Source organism: Cynocephalus volans, chromosome 3 (genome assembly GCF_027409185.1).
Source record: "Cynocephalus volans isolate mCynVol1 chromosome 3, mCynVol1.pri, whole genome shotgun sequence".
Taxonomy (NCBI): Eukaryota; Metazoa; Chordata; class Mammalia; order Dermoptera; family Cynocephalidae; genus Cynocephalus; species Cynocephalus volans.
The window spans coordinates 78812622-78838481 of NC_084462.1; the positions used below are offsets into that span (position 1 = coordinate 78812622).

Here is a 25860-nt window from a genome sequence, read left to right on the forward strand (position 1 = left end):
TGGCAGAAATGATACCAAAGACTTTAAAAATCTGACTTTACCTGTGCTGTCATTGCCCCACCCCAACCCTTTTTTTTTTTAAGTAAATTACTTAGGAATGAACCATAAATTTAACATCAGCTAAGTATAACACTGTTTTAATGGTGCAAAAACCTCATCATAAATTATTTTTAAAGTAATCTCAAGGACATTCAAATTATAAAATATTCCAAAGTCAGAATAAAGATAACTGAGTTGTATTTTCCTCCACGCACATACTACCATGCCTAAGAGTAGCTTACTCTCAATAAGCATTCAATAAACATTTTAATTGATCCCAAAAGTTGCTGCATGTAACAAATAGTTCCTAATCCTACTTTTATTTTCAACTACCTCAGAGAAGAGGAAGAATGAGATTATGCATGTGAAATCTTTAAAGACCATCAAGTTCTACATAATTTTAAATTTTCAGCACTTTCCAGTATTTGAGGAAATGGAGACTTAATGAAAATAATAGAGTTCAAAATTTGAAATCTGTCACATCTAGGCCTTTGCCCAAACCTATGACTAAAACTCCTTCTGCTAAAAATGATTTACACTCACCTCTCCATCTTGAATTAGTTTGCTCTGTTTCAAGATGGATACTTAAATGGGAGTATAAGGGGGACTTCTTAGAATTCTGTGAATGATCTCACAGGAAAATCAGAAAGGAGAACAAATGTCAGTTATTAACAAGCTCTAGGAAAGAAGGCAAAAGTAATAACCGTAGACTAATCAGTAAGACCTGACCGCAAGAATATCTTAGTTACTACCATTCTAGATTTTTTCATCAGGCAAGATCAAGCAGACTCGCCCTTCAAAAGTAGACTTCCACTACTTTTTTATAAATTCTTATTAAATTGGCTTCTCATTCAACTTTTGGGTTTGTCTGTTCCTCACTTTAGCAGAAATGGAGAATCAAATCATTCTTCTGCTTAAAAATCAAAAGAATTAAATGGTGCAATCACTTTGGAAAACAATTTAATACTTTCTTAAAAAGTTTAACATAAATTTACCACTTAACTCAGCAATTTCACTCCTAGATATCTACTCAAGTGAAATGAAAACACAAAGTTCACACAAAGATTTGTACACAAATGTTCACAGAAACATTCATAGAAATAGCTAAAAAGTGGAAGCCATCTAAATATTCATCAAATGTTGAATGGATAAACAAAATGGGGTATATCCATAATAAGCTACTATTGAGCAGTTAAAAGGAGTGAGCTAATGATACATGCTACAACACAGATGATCCTAAAAACATTATGCTAAGAATTCAGATGCAAAAGACTACATATTGTTTGATTTCATTTTATGAAACATCCAGAAAACGCAAATCTATGGAGACAGAAGTAGGTTAGTGATTGCCTGGGGCTGGGGGTGGAAAGAAGGATTAACTGCGAATGGACACAAAGAATTTTTCAGGTAATGGAAATGTTCCAAAATTTGGTAGTATTCATGGTTGCAAAACTCCACACATTTACTAAAAATCACTTATTGGTACAATTAAAATGTGTAAATTTTATGGTATGTAGATTACAACTCAATAAAGCTGTTTAAAACACACACGCATGCACACGCACAGTAGTTCCCTATAACCCAGAGAATAAAGTCCCAAATTTCTAGCACAGCATGAAGACCATTTCTAGCCCCCCACCCCCTTTCCAGTCCAATGGCCTTCATTTCTCCCACAAACAATGCAACAGCTTTTCCTCTTCCCCAGAACCCACGCAGAGCTGTTTCACATTTCTGCGTTTTTTTCACACCTGAAAACCCACACCCCCTTCTCTGCCCAGTGAACTCCTACTCAGCCTTCAAAACCCAACAAAAATTAAACTTCTCTGGAGCAGTCTCTAAATTGTCTCTGTCAGAATGGGTTCTTTCCTCATTCGTGTTCACATAGTCTTCTATAACATAGTGGGTGTATAGAAATGCTTCTCTGTACTATAATTCTTGGTTTACAATGCCACCTCCACTGTGTTTTATTCATCTTTGATTCATTGAATCCTTTCCAAAACCTGTGAAGTTACCCTATGAAGTACGTACTAATATCATCATCTCCATCTTACAGATGAGGAAGTCAGGATTAGGGAAATTTAGAAAATTTGCCAAAGGTCACAACCAAGTCTGTTTGGGTCCTTTCAGTAATGTACTTGTTACCTACCGGTCCTCCTTGCAATTTATCATCCTCCCGCCCCACTAGGTCGAGGTCTTTCTAGAATATCACAGCCCAAGCCCCTTCAGCCAGAGGAGCCCCCTCTCGCCCTTTACTGTCAGAACCACACCGAGGGCGCTCGGTTAGGAGGACGACTTTCGGGACGCACAGGCCCCGCCCGCTGCGTCTCTGGTGATGTCGTCACGCAAGGCCGAGGCGGCGCGGTCACGTCCTTTAAATAAGGCCTGCCGCGGGCGCGTGTGCGTGTGAGGAGTAGGGTGGAGCGTGTGTGGAGTGGGACCGTGGCTGGGGCAAGAGCCGCCGCGGATTATGAGGTGGGCGGAAAGGCTGCAGCTGAGACGCGGACGGAGGGCGCTGCCCTGCCGGCGGGCGCGCTCGAGGGGGGCGGGAGGAAGGAACATGGCGGCCCCCTCGGCCGGCCGGGACCCTCCGCTCCCGGTTCTGGCGCGGCTCCTCCCCCCAGCTTTGCTCGCCCCTTTTCCTGCCTTGCTGGAACCTTGCTTCTCTTCTGCTTTCCTCCCCCTTTCCCCTCAGGCGTTCGTTTTGCCTTCATCGTATCCCCCTCCCCAGGCCCACAGTGGGTCGAAGTGTGAGAGGTTGGATTAAGTGTGAGCCGTCAGGCCCATCAGTGCCGAGAGGCTGACTCCTCAATTTGACTTAGTTTCTTACGTGCCACTTCATCAGTCCGCCCGGGGTAACAGGAGGAGTGCTGAAAATGGAGAGGTCAAGGCAGATTTTTAGTCCTGATGATGCCTTTAAGTGATCCTGTAAAACGTCACTTAAGTTGCCTGGACCTCAGTCTCCTCAAACTTGATGTTCTCTTTTGAAAGGTCTAAGATTGTTGATATCCAGGGAGCTTTTGTCATGCATTGCCTGCCAGAACCTGCCCCATGACAGTATAGGATTGGGAACAAAAGCAAGATTTATTTTGGCAGTAAGGCAGCGGGGAAAGAGCTAAGATATAGAGCACCGAGCCATAAAGTGATCTAGTTATGTAAGCAATGAGAAATCCGTTCTGTTTCGGCTCTTATTTCCTCGGTGAGTGTCCTAAGAGCGGGACCCCTGGAGTAGGTTAAATGGAGGACTCAACCTCTATCATCATTGCTGCTCTCCTACAAAGAACCTTGGGTACATTCATCTGTTTGCTGTGTTCTGTTTTAGGTGCCACAATCAACCTGAGTGTAGATGTTAGGAAAAGAATCTTCCCCACCTGAGTTAATAGCATCTGGCCTAGCCGGTCACTAACTTTTGATCTTGTCCTTTTTTTTTTTTTTTTTTTTTTTTTTTTTTGTCCTTTTATTTTTCCTCAGTTGAGTGTAGATTCCGGAAGAGGTCCTGCCTCTATTGGAGCTTCTGCTGAATTCAACAGAATTGTGAGCTAGAGTGAAGCAAAAATCTAGGAAGATGAGCTCTAAGATGGCCGTGAGTGAACCAAGACTGGATTGGTGAGTTGTATTTCTTTGAAATCCACTGAAGAGAGGTGAAGCGGAGCTGGTGGTTGTCATAGGAAAGGAGGGTTTCTGGCATGGAGAGATTTGGAGGAAATAGAAGATACAAGTTCATGGTTTCAGAATTTACCCTATTCGCATCTTTACTTACTGAACACTTGAGCTTTAGCTGACTACTTCTGAGTTATAGCAGACTGCTCTTCCACTTTTAAAGTGACAGTAATTCAGCACTCCGATTATCATTATCCGATTATCACAGGTATATTCTGTCATGTGTTTATTGTTGGTCTCTTGTGAAGAGATGCTAGAATTTTCTTGTGTCCAAGAACCTTGCTCATTTCCATATAAGTAATAAAATGACCCTTTTTAAAGAGTAGACACACTTTTTTTTGTTATATTGGAATTTATATCAAGTGATAAGATATAGAAGTATAAGAGAACTTCACAAATAGAGAACTCAGTTAAGTAATATGGTGAGTTTGTAGACATCTGATTAGTACATGTGCTGCTTTAGATCATTTTAACACATTTACTGAACCAGCCAAGGAGGATACAAAAGTCACAAGAGGCTACAAAGATTATTAAAATAGTATGTGACTCAAAGAATATAATATCAGTATGTTCGATAAGTATTTGTTTATTGCAAACAACACTCCCATCCCTAAGGAGCTCACAATCCCCGAGGCCATTGATTTTATTTTTGTACAATGTGCAGAAACCTTAGAATTTAATGAGCTGTCACAGATGCTGTACCATGACAAGGTAATAAGAAATTCTACACTGGTGCATAGTAAATAAATTCTAATTTTACCATTTATACCTTACTCATATCTTTTTGGATGAACACCTTTAAAAACAGTAAGACATGAGTATGAGCAAGTATGCTAGAATTTCCCTTTTGGGGAATGGGCCAGCCAGAAGTTGCCATTTGATTAAAGTGTTCTACTCTGGATTTTAAGAGGTATTCACATTTGTGTCCCTTGCCAGTGCTATAAAAGTGTGTGTTCAGATGCAGTGCAGATACTCTTACATACCATTGGCGTTGTGAAACCAAATGCGGTTTAAAACCTTTGTACAATATTGTAGCCCTTGGAACTATCCTTTTCCACAGAATTCTACTAATTTTTGTCCTTTCTAGATTAATGGTTCTCGGTGTTTTTAATTTTTTTGATTTCCTCATTCAACCAGCATTTTACTACATGGAAAGCATTGACTATATAATATGTTAGTCTATAAACTATGATGTTATGAAAAATCATCTATCACCTTAGAGGTGGTTTTAGCAAAGGCACACCATTTATTCCATTTGCCAAGTTAACAGATAGGTAGGATATCATGTCTTTGTAGTGTCTTTTGGCTCTGCACAATAGTGCATGAAGCAAAAGTAAATTGAGAAGCGTTTTCTTTTCAGCAACCAAACATCTTAATGTTATGCCTCAGAGCAAGAGGTGAGCCCCACTCCTGACACACCCCTGATTGTACTTCAGTCCATTCCATTTTTAACTGTGGAGTCTCTCTGATATTTATTTAATCAGTTATTAAAGGAAATGCAAGGTTGATTGTTGGAGCTGGAGAACTTCATAATGGGCCTGGGCTTAATGCTAGCCAAGAAGTAAAACATGTAAGCTCACAGATCTGGTACATGAAACTAAACATATTAAGAGGTGGTTGGGATGGGGGTTTAGAGGGCATGTAGTTATAAATTACAGTTGTACCATTATGCTTCTTTTTCTATCAGGAGATTTTGAATTGTCAAATGCAATTAAATTACTTTGTTTCACAGGGATATTTCCCCCAAAAACGGCCTTAAGACATTTTTCTCTCGGGAAAATTATAAAGATCATTCCATGGCTCCAAGTTTAAAAGAACTATGTGTTTTATCTAACAGGTAATACGTTTGTTTATTTGATTACTTATTTTCATATTTAATTGTTGTCTTTCTGGTAATTGGAGCTTTTTATCTACACTATTAAATATTCAAATTATAGAAATGTAAAAAAATAGAAACTAGAAGAAACCACTCTTAATCACTTTGGTATTTATCTTTTCAGACCTTTATCCACACATGAACATATATATATATATATATATATATATATATGCACACACAAAATGGGATCATACTATAAATACTATAAAATTGTTTTGTAGTTTGCTTTATTCATTTAAAACAACATTTTATATGTCTTTTCTTGCCTCTCTTCTTAATGGTTACATATTACTTCATTATGTAGATGTACTTTTAATTCATTTAGCTAGTCCTGTGTTGCAAAATATTTGTGTTCCTCTTTTTGTAATTGTAAAAAATATTGGTGAATTTTTTGTAATTATTTCTAAGATAAATTCATAGAAAGTGAAATGTTTGGTCAGACAGTATTCAGTATTTTAATAGATGCTGTCAAATTTCCAAAGGTTTTTTTCCTCTCTGGTATGAAAATAACTATTAAGTGATAATATTCACTTCTTTACTGCTCACCTGCCTGTAGCAACTCTTCCTTCCTTTTTTATTGACTGTTTCTACTCAGTTGTGAGTGAATCTGGAAACCAAATAATTGAGTTTACTGGAAAGGTGTGTAAATACACTAAGTAAGGAATTAGGAAGCTGCCTGAGGGGAGCTCAACATTTACTTTCATCGTTTCTCCTTTTACAATGGAAGAAGCACGTCTCCCCATCTTTCCTGCCTTCTTTATCCTTTCTGTCAGTTATCCCCTCTTATTCCTATGTCTTTGTTCTCTCCCATTTTCAGTCATCTTGATCAATATTTAAATATGCTCAGGTTTTTCCTGTTTTAAATAATCCCTGCACTCCACATTCCCTCCTAGTTATTTTCTTAACCTCTTCTTTCATTTGAATTTAGACTTCTTTAAAGACTAAAAATGTTTGCTGGGAGGAAATGAGGAACAAAAAAGCTGTCAGACATACAGAAAACAATTATTAACAAAATAGCAATAGTAAGTCCTTCCCTATCAATAATTATTTTAAATGTAAATGGATTAAACTCCCTAGTCAAAGCACAGATTGGAAGGATGGATTTAAAAAACAGGATAAAAAACTTTCCATTCACTGCACATTCCCCTGTACTTGCCTTTCACTGAACATCCCGCTCTAATCTGGCTTCCTCCACCCTCACTACTGTACTAAAACTGCTTGCTCACGGTCATCAATGAGCTCTTGACTATGGAGATATTTCACTCTCCAAGTTTTCTGTTTACTGTGGTTATTCTCAGACTCTTTTGCCATCTTCATCTTCAGGCTTCCCTCACTGGCTGATCATCAGACTCCGGAGCTTTTAAAAAATACTGATTTTGCACCCTCAACCCAGCCTTTTGAATCTGAACCTCTGAGGATCGAGGATGCGTCTGTAGAATCGACTCAACCTATAATAGGTGTATGTGCATTATAGTACACACACACACACATTAATATACCCCTCCTTTTTTTACACAATGGAATCATACTGTATACGATAGTCTGCATTATGCCTTTCTCCCTCCCAACATATCTTGGTGATCTTTCCATACTAGCACATAGAGATTGACCTCATTCTTTTCCGTAGCTGTGTTATATTCTATTGTTGGGTGTATGTAATTTTTTAATTGACCTCTGTTGATATCCATTAAGTTTGTTTCCACTCCTTTACTATTACAAACAGTGAGCATCCTTTTTATACATGTGTTTGTGTAAGCAGGATAAATTCCTATAAGTGGAGGGTATGTGTATGTTTATTTTGGTAGATATTGCCAGATTACCATTAAAAGCATTAAAGAAAGAAGTGGTTTTTTTATTCCATCAAATGAGTAGATAAGTTCACATAAAAACAAGCAGAAGTTGTATTAAAGACACAGTTTCAAAAATGAATATTTTAAAGGTGCAATTTCAGAAGCAACTTTCTCACCAAAATGCATAATAATAATATCTCTGCTTGTATCAGTTATAGAAGGTTAAGACAGTAGACCCCCTTATGTATGTGCATCTATGGATATTTTTTAAAACCTGTTTCTGTTATTCAGCTCGTACCATTTCTTAGGGATAACTAATTTCTTAAAACTTATTATCAATTAAATAAAGAATTGACTTTGTTTGAATCAAGAACGCTTTCCAATTCAAGTGTCCTAGGATTCAGAGAATATACATATATCTTTACATTTTTTAAAAACTTATCTTACCACTTTTAAACTTTATCTGACCCTTCACCTTTTAATACTGAAAATTTCTAATATTAATCTTCTTTATCCTGCCACTGCTTCTTAATTATTTTAATGTTTTATTTTTCAAGTCCAGTTCTGTTCAACATATCCCTGGTGTGGGTTATAGCCAGGCTTTTTATAATGGAGAGGACATTTTGCTGGCAGTTGGGTAAACCTAACTCCTGAAATTGTTTTTTTCTTAGAATATGCTTTTTTTTCTTTACATTCTTTATAGCACAAAATGATTTATAAGTATAATTTACTTTTTAGTAAAGAAAAAATAAAGACACCAGGCATTGATATGATGTGTTTTTTTGTCTTTTTTCCTAAGCTTAAGTTTTTTTGAGTATTGATACAGTGAGGAATAGATTTTCAGGGTCTACTATTAATTTATAACTGTTTTCTTGATGGAAAAACCAGGAATAATGTAAAATTTTTATTATCTCTAACTTTATACTTTTTATGTTCTCTAATATGTTGGGAAAATAGTGATATCTTTAATTATGCTGCTTTCAACAATATGAGATTTTTATTCAACTCTTTTCCCTCTACAATAAGGCTTTTTACTCTGTTAATTTCAAGATTTAAAAAAACTTTCCTTTTACTCTGTATTCCATAAATGTTTGTAAATTGAAAGGACAATTTGTATAGTGTTTTTACATATGAATACTGTAAAAAGTTAATATGATGTTACTTTTCTGTGACGTACCAAAAAAATTATGTTCATTAGATAATATTTGGAAAGTCCACCTAAGAATAAAGGAGAGAATTAAAATGTACTGTGAGTGAGCCATTCATGTAGAATTAGCCACTGTAAACAATTATGTTTTTTAAAAATTAGCCTCTCATTGCAGATATTTATAACTGAGCTTTTAGCCAACAAGGGGGAAAATATATTCAAATAGAAAAAAAAAATTATGAAGTTTTAACACATTTAATGTAGAGTCAAAGTAATGTAGAGTAAAGTAAGTCAAACTCAGAAGATACAGGTAGACTTGAGATGGAGTCTAGAAGCACCATTTCCAAATGCTACTTTTAAAGAAGCTACCAAACCAGTAGACTTAAAGTATAGGAAACTAAAAGTTTGGATTCTGCCTTTTTTTCATAGAAACTTTGAGTAAAAAAGGAGAATGGGTAGTTGACAAAATGAAGGGGGAAAACTTCAAACCATCAACTAAAATAAAATATAATGCTGTAAATGTGGATAGAGAAACCCTGTCAGATGCTTTTGGTTTGCACCTTGATGAAGATTTTGACAGCACTGCACACGGAAATAATCTTGATGTGCTGCCATTTCATTCTTTGCTGAATGTAGCCAATTTAAACTGCTAGAATTTCTTGACATTCCTACTCTGGCATATCTGAGTCAGCATCTTGTTGCTGCAGCAGCTTAATTAAATTTGCCAGTTTGTGCCACAAGGATAGACATGTTCTTATATTCAGAGAGACAGCTGTGAAGCAGTATTGTTAAGAGTTGTGGACACGGTACTGTTAGGTTTGAATAGCTCTCAAGACATTTTCTGGTGAGAAATCAATTTGCTGTAATACATTTCTCCCAAGATCAGCAGTTAATATTCATTTTGTTAACCTAAAATATGCTTATTTTTATGCAATTGTTGGAGAAACTTTAGTAGCTAAGTATGTCTTCTTTTACCTGTATTATTTTCAGAGCTAGCCTAAGCATCCTCGTTTTAATTTCCATAATTGTTTTCCCATTCACTAATCAGCTTTCTTGATTAGTTTATCATCCACAGTTTAGCTCTAAGAAAGTGGTCGAAATCTTTTTCTAAAATACTGTTCTCATCTTTTAGAATTTTCCTCGTATTTATTCTAATATTATAAAGTTGATTTAAAACAAATCAATGGTAGTTTTGAATGGAGCTGAACGAATCCTTTATCTAGACAGATCTAAATTAGTAACTCTCAACCTTATCAAGACAAAAACCTCCTATTTTTTATAACAAATATTTATAAGAAATGAGACACTTCCTCTACTAGGCTAAAGTGAAATTAATAGATAATAATTACCTCAGACATAATTTTTAAAAATAATATATCCTAAATATACAAATGTGACATAAAAGGAAAATAAGTTATATTATATGTATTTTAATATATAAATGCATAGACACTACGCTACTATAAAATACAAGGAAGTAGTAAGAAGTACCAGTTAAAATGAATAAGGTTGTATTTAAGAGAAGTGAGATAAACTATATCCTAAAATGATCATAGGAAAAATAAAAGAGAATAAAATGTACTGTTAAGATAAGTAATAACAGATCAGACTTATTTGTATATGATAACAGAGAGCTTGAAGAGACCTCTAAAAAAAAGTAGTGTAGGATAGTGCCACACATTGTAGGCATCTAGTGTTCCTCACCTCTAAATGCCTTTATTTGCCCTTCTCTTTTGTGACAACCCAGATGCACCTACAGACTTCCAGAGTACCCTGAGGAAATTAACACTGTCATGATTGAGAACCACTGTTCCAGATATTTCTCCCCCCTTCTCTTTCTCCCTCTTAATCCCTGATCATGATGTCCTTATGGTTCTTCTCAGTCATCTATTTGGTATGTTTATTTTGGAAACCTGAGACCTCCATAGTCACATTGCATTCATGTACATATTGAATTTTTTTCTCTACTCACTTGACTAGTCCACTTGATTATTAGGTTCTGGAGAGCAGGGCTTGTACTTAATGTTGGTTGTATCTCTAGTACATAGCATAGGCTGACACATGGTAATTACCCAATAAATATTAATGAATGGAGGAGTAAAGAATGAATCAATAGACATCCATCTTTCTCATTAGTTTTCCTTCCTGTGTGGATTATTGTTTAATTTGGAACCAAGTCATAAGAACAGTTACTGTGATGGAAATTAGAGTTGTAGAGGCCATGGAAATAATAGTTTTTTGGTGGACTTCTGAATTCTCTTGTTAAAAGTGTGGATTACAATAACTGAATAGCAAGAATAAAGACAGTTTATGAAAAAAATAGAAATTTGAATTTATATACCTTAATTGGGGTAATAAGGTAACTTCTTTTAAAACCAGGAGTAGCGTTTCATAAACAAATGGAAACATTTCTTGGCGGGAACTGGGCATCTGGACCTGCTCCCTATTATGTACAAAGGTAGAGGGAAAGGGCTCTGGCCCCTTTGGTGTTATGTCCTTGGTGCCAGTGGCTTCTTGTCCACTGGTATCCTCAAGCTCTGGGACATGGGAAACACACACACACACACACACACACACACACACACACACACACACACACACACACACACACACACACACACACACACACACACACACACACACACACACACAGTTACAAGCTATTCATACTTTCTCTTCTAGTACATTTCATTATATATATATATATATATATATATATATATACACCAGAATTTTTCTTTTGCATCTGTAGAGAATATAAAGACATTTCCATGGACTTAGCCATGTACAGAGTGATAGAAGATTGTAAGGCTTTTCTAAAACCACGACTGCTTCCGTACACTATGGCATACATGGTTGGGATTTTCTTTTTAGTTCTTGAGATAAGCAAAGGAAACTAGAAAATTTAGAATTTCAGTGAATTTGTTGACTTCAGGTTTGTGACCCCATTATATTCTGTTTTAGTGGCTTTTGTTCACCACATTAACTGATATATCTTACTAAAGAATTTAAGCATTAAAAAACAATTAGCCTTGTAATAAAATGTAAACATGAAGTACCTGCATATGTAATAGGCAAGAATGATTCTCCCCTTTTCAATAAAGGGGAAAATCTTCTAAATTGAATAACTAGTCTAATAAGTATGACTCTTCCTCTCCATCAACTAGTTGAAGGTAAGTTTGCTATGTGATCCTGTCCTACAGAATATTTAATCTACACTAAATGGTCAAACATCAAAATGCAGGTGGCAGAATTACATAATAATCCAGAATTTACTCTGTTAATCACACTATATTCTCCCTGGTGATTGAGAATCATGAAGTTCCATGATAGTAATCTTCATGTGAAAAGCACATATTTGTAAATTATATTTTTTTTTCCAGACGTATAGGAGAAAATTTGAATGCCTCAGCAAGTTCTGTAGAAAATGAGCCGGCAGTTAGTTCAGCAACTCAAGCAAAGGAAAAAGTTAAAACCACAGTTGGAATGGTTCTTCTTCCAAAACCAAGAGTTCCTTATCCTCGTTTCTCTCGTTTCTCACAGAGAGAGCAGAGGAGTTATGTGGACTTGTTGGTTAAATATGCAAAGATTCCTGCAAATTCCAAAGCTGTTGGAATAAATAAAAATGACTACTTGCAGTACTTGGTATGTATTCTGTTCTTCAACTTCAGTAAAAAATATTAAAAATTAGGAAATATTTTTATTTTAAATTTGCTTTTATGTTTTTAGGTACAGTAATATTAACAAAAGTGGAAAATTTCAGGGGTTTACTTGACAGAGCATTAGTGCTTTACTTCTTTTTGGGGTTCTAGTTCAGATATTTTGCTCTAATTCTGAGCAGGTCTCACTCCAGTTCATCCTAAGTACTAGCAATAGAACTTTACATACCATATTATACCAATTTTAAATTATTACTTTAAGTAGTTTCTAAATTCTCAGTTAATGATGCTGTGCTGAACATCTTTATAACAAAATCTTTTTTCATATCTATGATAGTTTCCTTAAGATAAATTCTTAAAAATAAAATTGACAGATCAAAGACTATTTAAAGCTTTGATCTACAGTTACACAAGGGTAAATTGTTCCACAGAAAGTTCAAATCAGTTTATTTGGACCACCGTTGTATGAAAGTTTTTTATAAAACTATCTTCACTAGTACTGGACATCACCTTTTTTGGCTGGAATTTCATGTAGGGAAAATGGTGATCTCTTATTTTACATTAATTTAATTTACATTGATTACTAGTGAAAATAAGCAATTTCCATGTGTTTATAAGCCATTTTTATTTCTTCTTTTGTAATTTGCCTATTTATATGGTTTGCTTATTTTTCCATTGGGGCATTTGCCTTTTTGTGTGTGTGTGTGTGTAATGTTAACAGCATTTTGTAAAATAAGCTTATTTGGTTGGCTGGTTAGCTCAGTTGGTTAGAGCTCAGTGTTATAACACCAAGCTCAAGGGTTCAGATGCACGTACTGGCCAGATGCAAAATAAAAAAATTAATTAAATAAGCTTATTAATTCATAAGCATGTATTCCAGTATTTTGTGGTGTTTTTAATAATAAGTTTATCATTATTGTATAATAATTTTTATGAACTATTTTCGTGGTTTCTGCTTTGGATTTGATACTTTATTCTTTAAGTTCAAATTATTAGAGTAATGATTGAGAAGTGATTGTCTTTTAATGAAACTTTTTATTCTAAGACGTGTCTACATTTTTAAAAATCAGGATATGAAAAACCATGTGAATGAAGAAGTTACTGAATTCCTAAAGTTTTTGCAGAATTCTGCAAAGAAATGTGCACAGGATTACAATATGCTTTCTGATGATGCCCGTCTCTTCACAGAGGTAAAAAAAAAAAAAAAAAAAAGTCATATTTACATAAATTGTCAGTGATAGGCCATAACAACATTCTAAAATGTGTGATAATCCTGCCAAAAAAATAGGGGACTGTCAATATTATCAGTTTAGAGACCGAGTTAAATGTAGGCTTTTTGTTCAGCTTGTATTGAAATAGTAGAAATATAGTACTAACATCTTAAAATCATGTACTATAGTATATTCATATGTGTGTTTATATTTTTAATGATCAGCTACTGTATTTGAGAGTTACATTTTATTCCCATGGATGGTGTGATCCTGATGCCTGATTTCTCTTGTGAGTTATCTTGGTCCATAAAAATCTTAATGGTCCTTCAGAACTCAGTCACATAAACTTGTATACATTATCTTCTTGGTAATTAGCCACCAAATGATAAATTTCAACTGTGAGTTCATTCTTTGATACTTAATCATTCATGCAAATTTGTTAGCAAAACCTGTAAATCATCCTACCTTCTACTCCACCATTATTCAATGGGCCAAGGAGAAATTTAGAATACACTACTTAAATAATAACTATTAATATGTATTTTGATAGTAGAGTTCATCTACAAATACTAGTCTGAGTTTTTTTAAAGCTTTTAAAACTAGTCCCTGTAAACAACAATGTAGATATATTTAGCACTACCGAATTCTACAGGGCTAAGATGATAGGTTTTATGTGTATTTTACCACAGTTTAAAAAAACAAAACTGGTCTATAAATTGGGGAGCAGTAGGGTTATTAGTTTTAAAAAAAAAACAACACTTTTTAAGGTGGAGTTTTGTTATTAAGATGAACCAGAAGAATTATTCTTCTTAATAAAAGGAAGAATTTGTTTTTATTTTCTCTGAACCTAAATATAATTTACTGAAATGGAATGTCATATTTTTCTATGTGGGAAAGGAATTGGTAGCTCTTCCTATTTTAGTAGTGTCTTTGAAAGGACCAGAATGATGTTTTTTAAACATAAATCAAATCCCCTCATTTCACTTTACTTCTCATTTACGAATAGTCTTTACAAAGTTCTACAATGCCCTACATGGTCTTTGCCGTCCCTCCATCCCTCAGCTGCGTCTTCTACAGATCTCCCTCTCTCAGTTGTTCCACTCTCACCTATTAGCTATCCTCTTTGTGTTTCTTGAATACTCCGAGTATGGTCCTGCCTTAAGGCCTTTTCATTTGCTGTTCCAGTCTTTTCTGGCAAGCTGTTCCCCAGATATCTGCATGGATTAGTGCCTTGCTTCCTTTAGGTCTCTCTCTGTTCAAATATCACCTATCAGTGAGTGGTGGTGATCATTTTCATGCCTTTTTTTTTTTTTTTTTTTTTGGTAGTTCTTCTCTTGTGCCTGTTTTGAAGTTTTATGTGAACAGAATTCTTTTGTGCCTTCCTTCTTTCATTCAGTATTATGTATTTGTGAGAGTCACATGTTGTATGTAGTTGTAGTTCATTCATTTTTATTTCCATTATATGAATACGAATAAACTACAATTTATTCTGTTGACCAGAATTTGAGTTGTTTCCCATTTGGAGCTATCCTAAGTAACTGTCATATGAAAATTCTCATACATGCTTCTTGGTGCACATGTGCATTTCCGATGAATATGTACCTAGGAGTGGAATTGTAGGATCATAGAGTATTCATATCTCCAACTTTAATAGGTAATTGAAACTGTTTACCAAAGTGGTTATACCAGTTTACATTAAAGATTGAGCACGTTTTCATATACGTTTTGCTCATTTTTTCTTGCGAAATGACTGTTCAAGTGTTGCCCTTTATTTTACTGGATTATTTGTCTTTTTCTTATTGATAGTGGGAGTTCTTTGTATATGCTAAATACAAAAACTTTATGGGTTATATACGTTGCAAATTTTTTTCTTTATAATGTTTTATTATTTTTAAATGGCAAACAATTTTATGTACTTATGTACAACATGTTGTTTTGAAATATGCATACATTGTGGAATGAATGGCTAAATTGAGCTAATTAACATATGTATTACCTCACATACTTTTTTGTGGTGAGAACACTTAAAATTTATTCTCTTAGCAATATTCAAGACTACAGTACATTCTTATTAACTATAGTCACCATGTTGTACAATAGGTCTCTTGTACTTTTTCCTCCTAACTGAAATTTTGTAACCTTTGACCAGCATCTCCCAACCACACTAGCTCTTGATGTTTGATGCCTCGATGCATTTTTTCACTGGGGTTTACAAAACTGTAATATTCTGATTGCATCATTTATCTTCATTTTTAGTTGGAATAATTTTGTAAAAATATGCTTTCCCTCATCTATTATATGATTTCCCAGTTCGCGTAGCTCAACATGTAGCATAATAAATACCAGAATCTTTCTCTTTATATTTTGAAAAAATTAATTGGTTCTATCTTATTCTCGAATGGTGATCATGTTTTTTTTAATATTATTATTAAATCATGGAGTTAATATATATGGGTTTCAGTCCACTATAATTATTATCCTTTGTAAACCTCAAACAATACCAACTTTAGTCAATGAGAGGCTCTTCATATTTGGCTTCTGAGTCCTTTTGAATCACTCAAACAGTTTTTGAGTCTCATTTTGTACATTTCCTGTCCCAGCCCTAGAATAAGCCATTTTCCAGGGCCCTTTTTTTTGTTTCTCTTAGTGAAAAAGGTATTTCAAGACTGCAATCTGGGCACTAGGGATGCTTATTGCTCCTACATTAGTCATTGTTTCTGAGAATATTTCAGTGAATAGAGCTAGGAAATATATATTTAAAGGGAAGAAACCTCTTTTGTCTTATTTGCTTTATCCCACATTACACTAACAGCTTCAGAATAACACTACTAATACTACTAATCAATAGGATTACTGAAAACAATTGAAAAACATTTTTTATATGCTCTCCCCATTTTTTCCCACTTTTTAAAAAAAGATTTTACTATATCTATATTGTTAGATATTAGAACATATAAGCATCACATGTTAAACTCTCCCTTTTTAATCCACATTTAATTATTTAATCAATTTTATTGAGAATTAATTTACAAGTAATTAAAAGTACCCATTTTAAGTGTGCATTTCAGTGAGTTTTGACAGATTTATATACCTGTGTAACCACAACCACAATCGTGATATGGAATGTTTCCATCACACCAAACAGATCCCTGGGCCTCTTCCCACCCACAGCCCCAGGAAACCACTGATAGGCTTTCTGTCACCGTGGATTAGATTTGCCTTCTCTAGAATTTTATAAAAATTGAGTCATATACAATGCACTTTATTGTATTAGCTTCTTACACTCAGAATTTTTTTGAGATTCATCCTTGTTGATGCAAGCATTTATAATTTGTTCCTTTTTATTCTTTTTTGTTTTATTGTATGATTATACCAAAATTGGTTTATATCTTCAACTGTTGATGGGCATTTGTGTTATTTCCAATTTGGGGCTATTATGAATGAAGCTACTATTAACATTCTTGTGCAACACTTTTTAGGAGCATATGTTTTTATTTTTCTTGGGTAAATTTCTAGATCATATGGCAAGGGGTTTAATTTTATTAGAAAATGCCAAACTGTTTTTCATAGTGGATGTTCCATTTTATACTCTCACCACCAATATATGAGAGTTCCAGTTGCTCCACACCTTTTGTTAATCTTTTAAATGTTAGCCAACATAATGAATGTATAGTGTTCTCATTATGGTTTTAATTTGCATTATCTGATGACTAGTGATGTTGAGCATCTTTTTATGCACTTATTCACTTTGTATATGTTCTTTTGTGAAGTATCTGTTAAAATATTATGCTGATTTTTTATTGGCTTTTAATGAGTCATAAAAGTTCTTTATATATTCTGAATTCAAGTTCATTATATACGGTTTTCTCCCAGTGGGTGACATGTTTCTTAAATTTTTTAGTGTCTCTCAAAGAACAGAATTTTAATTTTAATGAAGCCTAATTTTTCAAAAATTTTTATGGTTAGGGTTTTTATGTTCTAGCATAGAAATACTTGCCTAGCCCAAGTGGTTCTTAACTGGGGTCAGTTTTATTCCTTCACCTTTCTCCCCCAGGGAACTTTGGCAAAGTCTGGAAACATTTGGGTTGTCACAACTGGGGAGGGAGTGCTTCTGTCATCTAGTGGGTAGAGCCGGATATTTTGCTAAATATCCTACAATGTACAAGACATCCACTCACCACGAAGAATTATCTGGTCCAAGATGTCAGTAGTGCTGACACTGAGAAACTCTGTTTAGCACAACTGATTGAAAACAATACTGTTTTTTCCCTTATTCAGTTACCTCATCATCATCATGTGGATCAATTTCTCTATTTTGTTCCATTAATCTGTATGTCTGTCTTTATGCCAATACTGCATGGTCTTGATTACTGTAGTTTTAGTCTCTAAATCATGTGGGGAAGTGCTGCAACTTTCTTCTTTTGCAGGATTGTTTTGGCTCTTATCAGTCCTTTGCATTCTCATGTAAATTTTGGAATCAACTTGTCACAATTTCTACAAAAAGCTAGGTAGGATTTTAATTGGGATTGCTTTGAATCAATAGATGTATTTAACAAGTATCTCTTGAAACAGTGTTTAGCTAGATTGCTTTTCTTTCATTTCTTTTAAAATAAAATCTGATAATCTCTTGTCTTAATTAAAAAGTTTAGTCATTTACATTCATTATGATAATTGATATGTATGGAATTGTTTGTGCTTTCTGTTTGTCTTACTTTTTCTGTGACCCCCTCCTTTTTTAACTTATTTTGAAAGGATTAACATTTTCCCACTTCCTTTTCCACTCTCTATTTATATGTTCTTTTTCTGTTCTCTTATTGATTATTCTTGACCTTACAGTAAATACTTCCTTTATTCAAATAGCTTAACTCTTCTCCCAAACAATACAGAAACCATAGAGCATTTTGACTCTTATAACATCCCTCCTGATTTATGTGCTATTGTTTTAATTTTGTCTCTTTTTAAAACCTATTTTAAAACACATTATTATTTTATATGGACAATGTTTGTTTTTATTAACCTAAAGTTTGCTAAGTTTTTGTCTCAACATTTCTTCTTCTCAAACCTACCTTCTGAGATGCTTTCATTCTTTCTGAAATGGTATATGTTCTAGATGGTCCTTTGACAAAGGTCTGTTGGTGATGAACAATTTCCTTTTTTGTTTATCTGGAAACATTTTTATCTTGTTCTCGTTCTAGTAAGATAGTTTTACTCCATATGCAATTCTAAGTTCTTAACATCTGAAGACATAATTCCATTTTTTTTGTCTCATGTTATTGAAAAGTATGTTGTCTAATTGCCATTTCTTTTAGGGAATCTGTCTTTTCTCTCTGACTGCACTTATTTTTATTCATGGTGCTTTACAATTTTACTACAAGTTATATTACAATGTGCCTTTTTTTTTTTAATACTACTTGGTTCATTGTATTTCTTGAATCTGTGGATTCAAATTCTTTGTCAGTTCTAAATTCTCAGTCATTTTCAATGATTACTTTCTGTCTATGAATTTGACTGCTTTAGGTATCCCACTTATAGTAGAAACATACAGTAATTGTCTTTTTGTGACAAGCTCATTTCACTAATCATAATGTCCTCAAGGTTCATCCACATTACAGCATATGTTAGATTTTCTTTCCTTTTTTAAGGCTGAATAATATTCTTTTATACATATCACATTTTGTTTATTCATTCATCCATTGATGGACATTTGGGTTGCTTCCACTTTTTGGCTGTTGCAAATAATGCTGCTGTGAAGATGACTATACCTATATCCATTCAAATTCCTGTTTTTCAAGGCATAAATATAGAAATTTTATGTTCAGCTGCCCACCTGATCTTAGAACTGTTTGAGGCATTTGCTCTCAAGCCATGTCACCTTTCATGGGTTTTCTCACTGTTCACTGCTCCTGTTTCTCCTCTGTGTGTTTGAGATGTATTTATTAATTTATGGTCCTTGGAGATAACGTCTTGCTTTTTTACCAAGCCCTGCAATGCATAAAAACTGTTCAATGTTATTTATCTATGATCTAGTTTTATTTGAATGGGAAGATCCTTCAAAGTATCTGTTCTACCGTGCTGCCAAAAGTAGTGTCTGTTGAAGTTTTTAAGTTTAAAAACATGTATGATACCATATCTTTCCTTTCTCTCACAAAATAAAATTAGGGAGGATAGTCATTTTCACCTTTCTTTTTGGTGACAGATCTGTATTGTGTACATGCATGTGCTTTTAGCATATTTAACTCTTAAGATATTTTGAATATTAAATATCATTCAGGGGGTGAGTGATGGGGAACAGCCTGAATCTCTTAACCTCCTTTGTTTACTGTTAGCTGTTTTTCAAAAAATAAATTATTAGTTAAAAACTTTTTATTAAGTAAACAAATAATGATCCTTTAGTTGCTTGAATACCTACCAGTTATAAAATACTTTTGATAATTCATAATATATCAGAATACAGATGCAATACTGTCTTAGATGTTTTTGACTGTTTCTCTTGTCATAATTTGTGTTAAGTAAAATTCAGTTAAAAGCACTGTAACAGGGCCGAGCCCGTGGCACACTCGGGAGAGTACGGCACTGGGAGCGCAGCGCAGCAAAGCTCCTGCCGCGGGTTCGGATCCTATATGGGAATGGCCCGTGCACTCACTGGCTGAGTACCGGTCACGAAAAAGACAAAAAAATAAATAAATAAAAATAAAAGCACTGTAACATTCAGCACAGTTTTCTAAGAATGATGTGCCAATAAATATCTAACCATAATAGTCTCCATATCACACAGTCCTTACATATTGCTTTCCTTTGCATGTCCAAATTCTTGTAATGATTACTATAGGAGGGGAATGTTAGACTTGAAAATTAATTAGTATTACAGATAAGGAGCAAAGATGTAATGCAGATATGAGTTTGCAGTTGACTAGGGTTTGCAAAAACAACTTTTCTGTGTTAGCTCACATCTGCCTTAGTTGCAAGTGATTCCTGAATTAACCATCAAGCTCAGTATTGAAAAGCATGGATGGACAGAGAAAATGTGAAAGAGTAGGGAATGGGGGTTGGAAAAGTAGAGAAGAGGATATGAAACTGTAGATGTAAAGATACACTGGAATAAAGTTATTGATTTGTAACTTGACACATTTTACAAATGTCTGAAGGGAGAGAGGATATGGATATATTATAAAGATATGCTTATTGCTAAAAGCTTTTGGGATCTGAAATATATTCTAAAAGGTTCAGATAAAGTTCACTGACAGAAGAAAAAATACATATTTTAGAAGATAATGTATATGTGTGTTTTAAGAGTCTCTCCCTTCCCAAACAGCTATGCTTCTCTGAGTTATTTACATATATTATCACAAGTGGCATATATTCTTGGGTAAAGCTGTGAATTGTATTTTCTTCCTGATTACATTTCCTGATAAGACATTAGTGTTTTGAGAATAATTTGGGGAGAAGAAAATACTAAGTACTCCATCATCATTTGAATTAGTTATATCATTCCTCATTTATTTTTTAGAGTGTAGATTAGAATGACCTATGAGATAACCACTTCATTAATTCATTGTGCTTAGAAATCTTTTTAGAATAGTAAACTTATTTATTTCTAATCATTCATGTAACTGCTTTTATTGCAACAAAGTGCGTTAAAATTTTCATGTGGCTTTATTTCTTTGACAACTTCTTAAATAGCATAGAAAGTATTATGTGTCTTCTCTATTTAATTTTAAATTTTAATAACATTGCTAATTTTAGTATTTTTAAATATCAGTATTTTAAGAAATTAGGTTAAAAAGAAATTGTGAAAAATCAGACATGAAATCATATATTGGAAGGAATATACAATATGTGTGGATTGTTAAAACCTTGATTAATGAAATGAGGCTAATTTTTGCAATGAATAAGAATGTAGTCACATGTAACTAAGATATTTTTGTTGGATTATTAGAGAAATACAGTACAAATGAATTTTTTTTAATTTTTATTTCCTAGAAAATTTTAAGAGTTTGCATTGAACAAGTAAAAAAGTATCCAGAATTTTATACTCTCCATGAAGTCACCAGCTTAATGGGATTCTTCCCGTATAGAATAGAGATGGGATTAAAGTTAGAAAAAACTCTTCTTGCATTGGTAAGCTTTAGCATATGAACATATAAGCTTTGTTACTCTGAAACATCATCTGTATTTCTTGTAGACATTTTATGTTTAAGTTTTGAGTGATAATGAGAAAATAACTTTTTAAATATATAATACAAATCTGTGTCCCTTTTTAAAATTTTATGGATACAAATACTCAATGTTTTTAAAAATGCCACTATTAACTTTATTTCTTGATTTTCTTTTATTACTTCCCATCTTCCTAATGCTCTTAAATATAGCCCTTTTTCTTTTACAGGATTTTATTCACAAATGTATTGGAAATAAGTGTGTGGAGAGGATATTTTAGAGTTTCTACTATACCCTATTGTGATTTGTACTTCATAAAAGGAAAGGATAGAATTTAAAGTGGCAGGGAACATTCCATGAAACCCTTCTCTTGGACCTTTTAAAAAAAAAATATTGTTGATTATTGTCAAGCAAAAACATGAGGGCCGAGCCCGTGGCGCACTCGGGAGAGTGCGGCGCTGGGAGCGCGGCGACACTCCTGCCTGCTGCGGGTTCGGATCCTATATAGGAATGGCCGGCGCACTCGCTGGCTGAGTGCCGGTCACGAAAAAGACAAAACAAACAAACAAACAAAAAAAAAACCATGAACATCTGGGGCCGAGCCCGTGGCGCACTCGGTAGCGTGCGGCACTGGGAGCGCTGCGACGCTCCTGCCGCGGGTTCGGATCCTATATAGGAATGACCAGTGCACTCACTGGCTGAGTGCCGGTCACGAAAAAAAACATGAACATCTGGGCTTAAAAGAGGTTCTAAATTTGACATTTGGTAGAATGATGGATTTCAAGTTAAGAGTTTCATATGATGAAAGATATTTTTGTTAGGAAACAAATACATCAGGATTTTTGCAATAAAACATTTTTTCTTATTTAGGGCAATGTAAAATATGTGAAAACAGTATTTCCATCAATGCCTGCGAAATTGCAGCTCTCAAAAGATAACATATCTACCATTGAAACACCAGAACAAACAGCTGAAACTATGCATTACGTAAGTATCAAGTTGGCTTTGGATCTTCTTAAATAATCTTCTGCACCTCACAAAATACATATAAACTGATTGTTCTAAAGTCCCCTTCCTGAATTTCTCCCTTCTTTTCGTTGCTTTATCAAAGAAATTTTCAATAAGTATAACCAAGTAACAAGTTATATGTTGTTTTTCAGGATATTAGTAAAGATCCAAATGCAGAGAAGCTTGTTTCAAGATATCACCCTCAGATAGCTCTAACTAGTCAATCATTATTTACCTTATTAAATAATCATGGACCAAACTACAAGGAACAGTGGGAAATTCCAGTGTGTATTCAAGTAATACCTGTTGCAGGTTTGTGATTTGCCATGTCAGTGCTCTCAAAAGAGGGGTTGGAACTATTCCATTTCAGCTATCTAAACAAACATAGGTGACCATTTGTCAAACACAGAAATCTAAGTCTTGGTTTAAAGAAGATGTAAATTTGACATTTACAGTAGGACTTTTTCATATATAAAGCTATTGTGGAATTAACACTTAAGTCTATAGTACTTATAGTCATGTTGGGGGTAAGAGATAGTTAGAAAAGTGATTATGACTTAGGGTTGCCAAAAATCCATGAAATGGTGAGGTTCTTCTTTCATTGAAATAAGAGGAATGCAGTACTTTATTAGACAACTTCAAATGGGTGAGTTTCCAGGACTTATTTACTTGTCTGTTATTGGAACTCAGAACTAAAGTTGGTCTATATGTATAAGCAGTGGGATAGTCTCTTTGACAATAAAATTAATATTTGCACATTGATTCCTTTATGTAAAAGACTATTCCCTCTACTGTTTTGGTTCATATTTAATGATTTTCCATATATTTTAGGATTAAAATTATTATATGTAATAACATAAACACAGTAAACGAGAGACTGTGTCTAGTGAAATAAGACTACAAATTAGAGTTAAATGAAATATATTCTCTGTGGCAAAAATTTCATCATTTTTTGCAAGTTTCTATAAGAACTGAGGAATAGTGATAGTAAGATAATAACAATAAAAAACGAAGTCCTTTTTAAACATTGTTAGAAAGAGAATATATTTCTCTTACCATTTGGATTCTTTTGCCCTCAGATCTCTATGGGACTTTAAAATCTTCTAGTCCAAGGGTGGCAAATATATGGTACATATGCTCCCATTTTCCTATCCTATATCTCTTTATTTAGTGATCCTTCTGTCATATAGCCTGTGTTTTTTAAAAAAAAAAATATAGCTACTAGGTACTAATCACCCATTTTTTACGTTTCTGTTTTAAGGTTCAAAACCAGTTAAAGTCATTTATATTAATTCACCGCTTCCCCAAAAGAAAATGACAATGAGAGAGAGAAATCAAATCTTCCATGAAGTTCCACTAAAATTTATGATGTCCAAAAACACATCTGTTCCAGTCTCTGCAGTATTTATGGATAAACCTGAAGAGTATATACCTGAAATGGATGTATGTAATGCTTTTTTTTCCTTAAGGAAATGTACTTGTTTATCCTTTTGAAACATAAAATTTTATTGCAAGTCTCTAAACCTAGTAGTTAAAAGTACAGGCTTTAGATTCAAACTTAAAATTGAATTCCAAGTCTTGCTAGTCTTTAGACAACCAAATTAATCTCCCTAAGCCTCAGTTTCCTCTTTTCATCAAAGAAAGGTGGTAATACCTACTTCATGGGGTTGTTGCGAAGATTAAGTTTTGCATTACATCTAAAGTGCTGAGCACAGTTTTTAGTATGTATGTGCTAAAATCTCAGTCAATGATGGTGGTTATCATGGTGGTAGCTAATGTATAGTTTTATTTAATTCATCTCATTCATATTCAAGAGTTTTTAAGTAAGAAAAGGAATAGATAAGTTTAATTTGATTGGTACAGAAACTATTTAGCCAGATTGTTAATCCTTTTCAGTATACTTAACTAGCTATGTGACCTTGGGAAAATTATATAATCTCTTTGTGTCTAGCTTGTTCATCTGTAAAATGAGTATATGATACTGCCTAATTCATAGGGTTGTTTGGGTTTCAACAAGTTAATATACATAAAGCACACTTCACACTCTATAAATATTAACTTTTATTATTTTGTGTGTTTTAAATTACTTTTCCATGATTATTAAAGTAAGATATTATGTTTATAGAATATTTTATTTCATTACACAAATATTTATTGAGTGGATACTGTTCTATGCACTGAGGCTACAATAATGAATAAAACGAAGTCCCTTTTCTCTCAGAGTTTACATTATTGGCAGAGGACACAGATACTTAATAAAAAAGCAGCAAAAAACCAGGTAGTGATAAATGCTATGGACAAATAATAGATTAAAGGGAAGTAGAGAGATGAGTGGGGATGGCAATGTTTATATTAGTGATCAAGAAGGCATTTCTGAGGACAGGAAATAGGAACAGAGACTTGAATAAAGTGAGGAAGCAAAAAAAATTAAAAAATAAAATATAAAAATGTTTTTCTTGTAGTTAAGAGCTCATAATTCTAAAGATATTGTCCTTTTGTCTTTTGTGTTTGTTTATGCTTTTCTCTGTTTGCCATGTCTCTTAATATTTTCATAATGTATATGTCATAAAGTACTTCCAACCTTTCTTATGTTTTCTTCTTTTTACATTTTACTCTTTTTAATCTACATAAAACTTATATTGTTGTAAGGTGAATGTCAGGAAGTAACAAGTGCTGTAAAGAAAAATGAAATAGGTAAAGAGGGATGAAAAGTGACAGTGACTTATTTCAGTAATGGTAGACAAAGGAATTTGGACCTTCCCATTACTGATGACAACTGAAAAAGCTGGACAAAATGCAAAAATTCTTTAGAAGCATCAAAGAGCTAACAAGCTAGTGAGGAATAGCAGGGCTGAGGTACTGGAGAAGACAGGAACCCAGGAGGTAAGCCTGTCACTTAGGATCATTTTTGCTCTGCATGATGTTTGCCAGTTCTGAAGAGGCAACTGAGGAAATGAATGGTGTTTTTGGCAGCATCACAGGACTAGGGGGACCAAAGTCAGAGTTCAATTTTCCACCAAGGGCTTGGACCCCGCAGGGGAAGGGTGAACCAGAAGTAAATCAGCTTTCTCAGAGATTGTAGCCTGAGTTTTTAAGCCATGAACTTGGAGTAAGATGGTTTTGGATTGCTAATATCTCCAGATACCTAGCAAAAGTTAGTGGAAATAATTCTTAGAGGAAGATGTCATTTTGAGCCTCAAATTATGATACTTCTGATTTTTAATGTCTAGTATTTCAACTTTTGTTGCTTTCTATGTATTCTGTAATTTTCATTTTGATTTCTTCTTTTATTCAACAATTTGGAATGTTTTAATTT

General features: G+C 34.0%; 1 protein-coding gene and 1 non-coding gene across 6 annotated transcripts in view; both read left to right on the forward strand.

Annotated features, from left to right (window-relative positions):
- Positions 1-2423: 2423 nt before the first annotated feature.
- The window catches only part of ICE2 (interactor of little elongation complex ELL subunit 2), a 48967-nt gene continuing 25530 nt past the window's right edge, over positions 2424-25860 (forward strand). For 4 of the 5 annotated variants that reach the window (XM_063089632.1, XM_063089633.1, XM_063089634.1 and 1 more), the window contains exons 1-9: positions 2424-2511; positions 3508-3642; positions 5429-5533; positions 11896-12157; positions 13242-13361; positions 21363-21500; positions 22407-22523; positions 22697-22856; positions 23806-23987. In XM_063089632.1, the coding sequence (XP_062945702.1) occupies positions 3602-3642; positions 5429-5533; positions 11896-12157; positions 13242-13361; positions 21363-21500; positions 22407-22523; positions 22697-22856; positions 23806-23987 (1125 nt within the window). In that variant the 5' untranslated portion in view covers positions 2424-2511; positions 3508-3601. Of the gene's footprint in view, positions 2512-3507; positions 3643-5428; positions 5534-11895; positions 12158-13241; positions 13362-21362; positions 21501-22406; positions 22524-22696; positions 22857-23805; positions 23988-25860 lie in introns of those variants that run through there. The other variant, XM_063089635.1, reaches the window with a different exon arrangement.
- LOC134374396 (small nucleolar RNA SNORA57) lies at positions 10919-11060 on the forward strand. The gene has a single exon (XR_010023245.1). It is a non-coding gene; the product is annotated as a small nucleolar RNA SNORA57 (small nucleolar RNA).